Source organism: Protobothrops mucrosquamatus, unplaced genomic scaffold (assembly GCF_001527695.2).
Source record: "Protobothrops mucrosquamatus isolate PMUCROS unplaced genomic scaffold, P.Mucros_1.0 scaffold_4, whole genome shotgun sequence".
In the NCBI taxonomy this organism is placed as follows: domain Eukaryota; kingdom Metazoa; phylum Chordata; class Lepidosauria; order Squamata; family Viperidae; genus Protobothrops; species Protobothrops mucrosquamatus.
Genome location: NW_015386080.1, coordinates 201,929 through 211,928, shown reverse-complemented (window position 1 = coordinate 211,928; position 10,000 = coordinate 201,929). Strand labels below are relative to the sequence as shown.

The 10,000-nt window shown below is 34.8% G+C and overlaps 1 protein-coding gene across 1 annotated transcript in view; it reads right to left on the bottom strand.

Annotated features, from left to right (window-relative positions):
- Nucleotides 1-10,000, bottom strand: part of NPNT (nephronectin) — a 25,573-nt gene that overhangs the window by 3,310 nt on the left and 12,263 nt on the right. Inside the window, 3 exon segments of the mRNA XM_029287314.1 lie at nt 1,022-1,120; nt 1,672-1,767; nt 8,960-9,418. Coding sequence (XP_029143147.1) covers nt 1,022-1,120; nt 1,672-1,767; nt 8,960-9,418 — 654 coding nt within the window.

Genomic DNA, 10,000 nt, shown 5'->3' with positions numbered 1-10,000 from the left:
GTAAATTTTCTACTTTCTCTTTTGGATATGTGCAGGTTTATTATATCCATAGATTTCAGGTAACTTTAAACATGTCCATTTATGCAACAATCATCATCTGTAAACATAGTATCTAGAGCCATAATTCCAGAAATATACCTAACATTTGCCATTAGTTAATCATCCATGTACTTCTTCATGACAGGATAAATAATATGTTGTGCAAAAGCTATCAACTGTTAGAGGAGAACTGGAAGACAGGAATGAGTCAAAAAGGTAGTAATTTATTTCACTGATGTTTTCATGAGAATTCAAAAGTCTACTGAAGTTGCCATGCCACATAAATATACTATCAATATTTTATATATATATATATACTTTATTTTTAATATTTCAAGTTAGAAAAGTTCTCTAAAGAATGCATATCTTTTATACAAATGTGGTAATAACAAAACAAAGGCATAGCATTAAAAGGCTTAACATCTTAATTAGTCTTCCATGTACTGTGTGGCTATATTATCTAGTTGTAATTCCCAAAGTGATTCTTGTCCAAGCCCTATTCAAGTGACTTGAGATGTCTCAGTATAACTAATTGTATAAAATCCATATTCAGAATCACAAATTATAAGTAAGTAGTTTTCCAAAGCTTCGGCTACATAATAGGCCATACAGATTTAGATTTAGTTATACTCTCACATGAAACATTGTCAATTATAAAGAAAAGAAGTAAATGCTAATATGCTTTAGAAACAAAAATCTGAATAAATGTGCAAGGAAATTGCTTTAAGATGTATTACTGTGTAGTTCACATACTGTTTTTTAAACTTTTCTATTCAAGAAATAGTCCAAAGAAAATGGTCCTTGAAAATTTATATACACAGGAAAGCTGAAACAAAACTCTAACAAATTTTAACAAAATTCTAACAGAAACACTTTTCAGCTCCAAATAAATCAATTGCCAGAAACTATATGCCAAGATTTTTCTTATTTCTGATTCTTTGCTTATCAGATAGCCCTATCTTAAATGGAAGGAAATCAATACCTGAGGAGTCTTTAACAGGTTCCCAATGTAAATCATCTTTTCTTTCCTTGATCCATCTACACAAACCACCATCAAAGTTGCAACTATGAATCAGAACACCTGCAGAGAAGAGATGAAAAATCAATAAAAAGACCTTCAGATTTGAGACAGATTAACTCACTCCTTTATAAACATGCTTTGTAAGGAACTAGATTGGTAGAGGCTAAGCTAAGTGTGTGGTTATTATGTGGAGTCAAGCAATGTAAAGAATATATTAATCACATTTGCAAAAAGGAGAAGCTTTTATTAGTGCATCAATTGATGAAGACTAAGGAATTCTAAGCCATTTTCCTACAGTGCGCTTCTCTTTATTTCTGCTTTTAGAAAAGCATGGGATACCCAATTTAGTTAAAATTTGTCATCTTGGGACAAATTATAAAGTTCTGTAGATTTCATTAGATTTATTCTACTACTTTCATCAGAATTCAAGGAATGGCTTTCAAAAAGTAGAGTTCTTGTTTTACAGCACAGCTGTTTTGTACTTATAAGTATTAACATATGCCTGGTAGCACACATATTGTTAGGAAAGTAGTACACAATAAACAGTAATGCTTTCCGTTTCACACTGCTTTCTAGAATGCTATCTAGATCCAAAGGGACAAAGTGCTTACCTGGATCATCGTTTGCTTCATCCTCATTGGCACTTATCCCTTGTTCAATTTCAAATGTTTCTAAGAGATTATTGTTCACTCCAGGCTGGCGGGGAACTGGAAGAGGAAACCATCAAGCCATTAAAAAAAACTATAAAATAGAGAAGGAAGTCAACCACAGATTATTACATAGATTACTTACCAACCTATTGTCAAGCTTCACTGCAAAAGCCATTTGGGTGAGCTTGTAAGAAATACAAGGATTTGAGCTAAGTAATAATTATAGAGGCCACAACCAACTACTATGACTCATAAAGAAGACTATAAAGAGAGAACCATATTCAGACCCTCTTGCATTTCCTTCCTAACAGCTTTTTAGCGTGCTAGTTTGTTTCAATCAGATCTTTGTTTCAGCTTCCATTGTGAAACTGCTCTGTTTTCAGTTTTTTGCTAAAATCCAACCACATTACAGATAATCAGTCATGTGAACTCCCAATTTAAACAATACAATAGTGATGTTTTAATGAAATACTGTATATTGAGGTAGACATTGCTTAAGAATATTGTGCTTGCCTACACAAAGGAAAAACATTTTGTATTTACGCCATTTTAATTTTCTTGGAAAAACATGACTACTATAATTAAGGTACAGCAATGATATTGAGCTTTTTTGGGTGGCATATAGTATTATTTATTTCTTAGATATATGTGCTGTCAGCACAACCTTAAGGTAGTTTGTAATAAAATATGATACTAAAACCAGAAGTAAATAATAAAATCAACCTCTGATATTTAAAATGATGAAAGATGTGAATCGTTTAAAACACCTGAGTAAAATATCAGAAATTAGCCTAACTTAAAAGCACTGTAGAAAAATATGTTTTTTAATATCCCTCTTATTGGGGGAGAAAAAATGTGGAACATCTGCTGTTCTCACTAATAAAAAGAAAAACTCATTCCTTGAATGCTGTCAAGGCCCAGATAAGTCATGGCAACTGTTCTTTCACTAAGATAGGTTTGGTTTTTAATTGTAATTGTTCAGACACAGGCCTTATAGAGAGCAGTCTGCTTGAACATCTAATATGTGATAGGCTGTTATTTGGTATCTGGGTATGAATTTTGCCATGATCCACAATAGTTTTATTTTAAATGATTCCATGTAGCGTGCATTTTATTTTTAAATTAAGACATGAAATTTTGATTAAAATTTATTTCCCTCCTGCCCAACACAATGTGCCCATTTTATGAACCATTTTGAAAGGCAAACTTTGTCTCAGTAAAGACTATCTGGTGAGCCACCACTGGAATATTGGTTCCCTGTGAACCTTCTCCCTTCCAGGACAATCTCTCCTCCCCCTAATGCTCCTTTCCAATTTTCAGGAAAAGGAGACGGACTGTCCCTACTCTACTCCATATGCAGGAATGATCAAATCCCAATCCTGCAATATTCCTCAGTTATCTCTCTTTAGTTTCTCCACTCCTAGTTAACAGATGGAATTTCTACATGGAAAAGGGCAATAGGAGGCTGCTAGCTACAGTGACCACTGCTACTGAACCCTCTGTAGAGTAAAACTGTACAGATTTAGCAACCAGAAATTTTGGAATTCAATTTATATCTGCTAGTACAAGTAATCTTCAACTTATGACCATTTGTTTAAAACCCTGGTGGCATAGTGGTTAGAATGCAGTACTGCAGGCTGACTCTGCCCACAGTCTGGAGTTTGATCCTGATGAGGCTCAAGGTTGACTCAGCCTTCCATCCTTCCGAGGACAGTAAAATGAGGACCTAGTTTGTTGGGGACAATATGTTGACATTATAAATCACTCAGAGAGTGCTCTAAAGCACTATGCAGTGATATATAAATCTAAGCGCTATTGCTATTTGTTTAACAACCATTCAAAGTTATGACACCACTGAAAAAAATAATTTATAACCGATCCTCACACTTACAATTGTTGCAGTGTCCCTGTGATCATGTAATCAAGATTTGGGTGCCTGGCAACTAGGATGTATTTACAATCGTTGCAGCATTCTGGGTTCACATGATTGCCATTTGAAACCTTCCCAACCAGCTTCTGGCAAGCGAAGTCAGTGGAGGAAGCCAGTGTGGGTACTCCATCACTGGAGATTTTTAAGAAGAGATTAGACAACCATTGGACAGAGTGTCCTGCTTGAGCAGGAGGTTGGGCTAGAAGAGTCCCAAACTCCCTTCCAACTCTGTTATTCTGATATTTGCTTAACAATCGTGTGATTCATTTAATAACCATGTCAAAAAGGTAACAAAATCTAGTGTGACTCACTTAAGGTCCCGTCTTGCTTAAAGATGGAAGTTCCGGTCCCAATTGTGGTTCTAAGCCAAGAATTACCTGTATAGCAAACCTAACCCTAACCCTATGTAATATATACCCCTATACATGATTATCATGAAGTGTGTGACTTTGTCAGGAATCAAGATCTGTATATGCTTGCTATGGCTAAGTTCTTGTTGACAATACTATAGAAGAGGCAAGTAGTACGCATACTACAGGCAAGTAGAGAGAACATCTTTGCCATTTAAATCATTATGACATTCTCTTTGAAAAAATGTTCGTAACTATAATAGCATTAACACACTTAAATTTAAAATTACCTTTCAATGTCCACAACTTTTATCTCAAAGTTCCTCCTAATTTGGAGCTAGGCCTACAAAAGGATCTAAATCTTCTGAAAGAATAATGCCTTAGGCTGTTTGCCACATGAAAGCTTGACAAATTGATGTAATCCAAAACATGAAAGGAATTTCACGTGCAGACTGTACAGCTGGTCCTTTGATTTCATGTATATCAACTAAAGAATAACATGCAATTATTATAGCTTTAGACTACTCATATCAATATCTCTAAATGCCAAACTATTTGTGCTGTGTAACTAATATTTCCCAGAGAAACCAGCAGAAAACTGAGTGTTGAGTCCTTGGCATTAAAGTTGTAATTCTTGCAGATTTACAGTCTCGACTGATTTTTTTTTTAAGTTCTGAGCAGACATGCCTAAGATCTTACAAACGGTAGGGACAATAAGCCTATGCTGATACATATATATATAATGAAGCCTTTTCTGACAAAACTTTTCCTTTGGCTATAGGAATTCATTATTCTGCACTAAATACCACAGTAGGTAAAGAGCACCTAGATATATATAAAAAAGAGAAGACTACAGAGTTAATTTGAGTGATTTATTGGTTAACATTCTGTGGATTCATGAAAGAGTTTCCTCAATTAATTAAGCATTCTTGCATCTCTGAGCAACTTAATGGATTTCTAAGCATACCAGCCCTCCCCCGCTCAAGACCTGCCCTGTCGCCTCATTCTGGTAGTCGAGTTTCTGAGGGTAAGAATGAAAAACACCAGGAGTATATACCAAAACTAAAAGTTGGTATGAGAATTCACCTATGGTGTAAAGGTCATCCCAACTGCCTAGCTAAAGCAAGCAGGCACTTATATTAGAGAGCAGCAATATGGGAAGAAGAAGGAGGTATATGGTCTTTATTTTTAGAGACAACAGCAAACCTATTATTTGAATTGATATGCTAAGGGTCACAAGGTGAATGATTCAGAGAAGAAGAATAAAAAAAACAGGATGGAAGCATAGTGAAATTCTGTATAGTAGAGATGTCAACATCCAAGATACTTTAGAAGATATTCCCTATTCTCAAGAACCTGTACAGATGAAAGATGAAATTTGATCGGCATTCTGATTATTACCAAGATGATGAAGAGAAAGAACAGAATGATCAGCAACAAAGTACATTGGTAGCTATAATTACAGAGCAATAGGTATTCTGTTAGGAAACCTGAAAACCTAGGATGGGAACAGATTATCTTGGTGGATGTCTACCCATGTGATTATTAAGATTAAATACTGATTTGAGGGTACATAATCAATTGATAAGTCAAAGCATTTCCAGTTCTTCCAAGCTTAACCTTGTTGCACCATTTTATTTGCCTGACTAAATAGTAAGTGGCGAACTTGACTGTTTAACCATTATGAAGCAGTATCATCTGCTCACATGGAACTGGAAAGATAAACTGCTGTCAGTTGTAAACACCTTCAGAAGCCAGAGTACAGTTAATTTCACTGCCTTTCATTTTGAAGGAAAACATTTGCTTAGATTCAGAAAAGTAGTCAGAAACTTAAATTGTGAGTTCCAAACCTGTTCCAACTTGATATGTTCTCAAAAGCCTTTCCACAGGCTATAATATGTATTATATTGAGACAAAATGTGTGTGTGTGTGTGTGTGTGTGTGTGTGTGTGTGTGCACGAATTGTTTTTAACCCAATATAGTGCATGTACCTTCTTTTTTTCTGTTCAATTATGTCCAGTTCTCAGAGACTGCCTGGACAAATCCCTGCAGTTTTCTTGGCAAGGTTTTTAAGAAATGGTTTGCCATTGCCTCCTTCCTAGGGCTGAATCAAAGTGACTGGCTCAAAGTCACCCAGCTGGCATTGTGCCTAAGGCAGGACTAGAACTCATGGTCTCCCAGTTTCTAGCCTGATGATTTAACACACCAAACTGGCTCTCTGACATGTACCTATCCTACCCCAAAAATAAGATTTACAAACCAGTTGATATATTTATACACCATGGCAAACAGAAAATATATATATTATGAACTCAGTCTTTGATTTTAAGATAGCATTTTTAACATTTGAAGATAAGAAGCTATATGTTAAATTCTGGAAAACTGAATGAATAATTGTAAAATATGCACATGATGAAACATTAGAGCAAGTAAATGAAATTGTGTACCTAGGTGAGACGCTTATTAAAAACAGGGAAATGGGCAGAGAAATTTTAAGATGTGTCAACATTGATAGAAAGGAATGGGAGGCAAGAACTTATTTATTATTTATGTATTGTCCAAATCCAATATTAAACTAAAATGGAATAGTATGATTAGTAGGTACTTATGTATGCAAGTGTAGTTAAATAGGAGGAGGAGAGGAGAAATATTGCTATTCTGTTGCATCAAATGACTTCAGACCAGAAAATGTTTTATAGAGAGTCTAGATTTTAGCTCTACAGATAGGTTTGTCTGTCTGTCTGTCTATCTGTAATTTATATAATCATCCATCTCACAAGCAAATGAATCTAGGTGGTATACAACAAAACATATCTAAAAATCATTATCATTAAAAATATTAAAACCATTAAAGAACTGTAAAAATGCTAAAAGAAGACTAATAGATGCAGGGATGTTAATAGTAATGGAGCTACCTCTTTAGTTCACCTTGTCAGGGCCTCCAGACCTCCTGGCATAATCAGATCTTGAGGGACCTTCAGAATCTTAGATGTGATGAAGCCGTTCTCATCTCAGGAGGGAGAGGGAGAAGACTCACAGTGTGGGGATTATAAATATTCTAACAGATTTTCCTGAACATTAGCTATCTTGTGAATGTGCCATATTGCCAATCATAGTTCAGATTTCTTATGTCATAAATAAAACTAAGCATCCACCAGCATTGGATATTAGACAATATGAGCAATACAGAACAAAACAATGATATCCGTGGAATTTACATATTATTCACTTTTTCATTCACTGGATTGATTGATTGATTGATTGATTGATTGACTGATTGATTGATTGACTGACTGACTTACTTTGTCATTCACTGGATTTATTTATTTATTTAATTTATTGCCGTCCATCTCATAGCCAACAGCTCTGGGTGGCCAAGTCCTATCCTGAATGTGGGTAAGAATGTTTGCAAAATACTTTTTAAAGAACCCTTAATAATTCCTACAGAGAATTATGGTGTAATACGTCTTTTTTCAAAAAATTGGGTATTCTTAGATAATGCCTTCATCTTCCTCAGGCTTAACTGCTGTGTTTTCTGTCCCCTAATTTATGAGGACTTTATACCTACAATATATATTAAAGGTGGAAAATTCAAATAAACTGCTTTTCTGGGGAGGGAGAAAACTGTGTTAAGAAAGTATGCTAATAGGAGTTGCTGAAATACAGCCAAAATCACTCCCAAAGTTATTCAGGAATGCACTTGTCCATACAAGATAATAAAATTCATATTCTATTAGCTAAGCACTGTTACTATTCTGGGCACCAAAGAAGACTTTTCCAAATACACTCACAAACTATAATTAATGTCAGTTGTGATGCTAAAGATGAAACAGAACACTGGGGTATTTCTTGGCATGCATTCCAAAACATGCAAGTCATCAAATGTCGTTTGTGGCATGAAGCTGACTTGGCATGAAAGTACTGCAATATTTTTTAAGACATCTGTCTAAATGATGCTCCCTAATGAAGAAGCACCTTTGGAATCATGAAGTCCAAATGTCTCCCATTTGATGAGCTCATTCCATAAAGCAGAAATCAACAGTTATTTTTAACTTGACTTTCCATTTGATTCTTGCGCAAGTAGCCATAAGATGGTTATGGGAATTCACATGAAACAACACGTCTCTCAAAAACATGTTTGAAAATTAAATTTGGGTCCAAAATATTAATCCATTACATGTTTAGTATTGTTTTTTTATTTAATTCATAGCCAAACTGACCATCTCACTGCATTCCATTTGATTTTCAAATGTCCATCTGTTATGATTGGACATGTTGATCTACATTTTCCTAGAATAGACCACAAGCTACAAGTCCAACATTCTATTCCCACAATGATCAAATGCCCAATGTCAGTGGGAAATCAACATGCAAAACATGATGAAAGTAACAGCATCCTCCAACACATGTCCCTTATCACATAATATTCACATTGCATCTGATATTAGAAGTATACTACTACCATAATTAGCTATATAGATTACCTTATTCTCCATAAATGTGTCTACACTGTTTGTGACAGCATGAGAAATCTTATTTTGAGCAACAGGAGAATATCAAATTATACAAGATCCTGTGATACAATATTCCAAATAGTAATTATGTGCTTTTGTAACCATCCTTCAGTGCATAATCCTGGTTTGCACTAAGAGGGGTAGAGAAGAGATTTTTTTCCACACCAGACACAAATATATTCATTTTTATTATTCCTTTCTTACTCATTCTTTAAAAGTAGTTAATAGCAGTAATAGTGATAGTATAGAAATACCCTGAGACATAATTTAGAATTTTAGATCTGTCAACTTGTGGATCAATATTAAAAACATGTTGTTTAATCCCATGAATAGTTTTATCTTAACCCATCACTTTCTCTCTCTCTTCTCCTAGTCCTGCTTCCTCATTGATGAATTTAGTCTAGTTAATTAACTATATTTCACATCAACACATGAGAAAATTTACCCTTACTTACTAAATACATCTCCTCGGGGTTTCTGTGGCTCAACTGGGATCCTATTGTCAACCGTAATTCCTGGCTGTGGTGTAGTTTCACTAGGAAAAGGCAGAGGCTCTTCAGTTACTATTATTGGCATTGTTGTTGTTACAGGCTTAAATGGAACTGTGGGTGGTTGGGGAGGACTTGTCACTGGTGGAAATCTTGTCACTGGCCTGAAAGTTGTTCTTGTTGTGGCCGGTTGTGTTGCCAATCTAGTATATGGTTTGTATGTTGGTTTCACAGTTGGTCTTGCTGTTGTCTTCACATAAGGCTTTGGTGTAATTACATATGGTATATATGGCAATTTGATAGGATATTTTGTACCACCAGACTCAGGTATTCTGTTGGTCATGCCACTGCTTCCTTTCAGAAAAGTTGAGTTGCTTTTAAATACACTATATGGGTTAGATGGATCAATCATAACTTTAGGAATCCCTGGAAAGAAAGAACCGAGAAATGTGCGAAGTTAAGAAGTGATGCAGTGTTAACTCTAACAAAAGCAACTACAAAACAAAACAAAAACAAAAAACAGTATTTCTAGACTAATATCAATACAAAAGTATTATGATGCTTGCTTATAGTTCAGTGGATATGATTTTTTATCTTTAATTCATAACTACAATTTCCATATCTATATGGGACTGTCAAATATTCAAGATGTATTTTTCCATAAGTTGGATATGTAGTCCAAAATAAACAGGTCTTCTATAGTTCCAACAAAACTAGACAGCACCAGTTTGTAGAATTTTATTGAAGGCTACTGCATTTTAATAGTAAGAGAAATTATTCAGGTATGTGCTTGTAAACATGGTGGAGGATTCAGTGTTTTAAACTTCTAAAATGCATAAGCAAATAATACAAGTGCTTAAATATTATCTAAATTAAATGGTTGAGGAATTTGTTTAATAGAAGAAGGCACATTCTTCTTGGCACATACATTGCTCAAATTAACTTAAGCGAAACTGCTGTAAGTAATGAATTTAGTGAATACTTCTAGAGCAGAAGTATGAATCTATG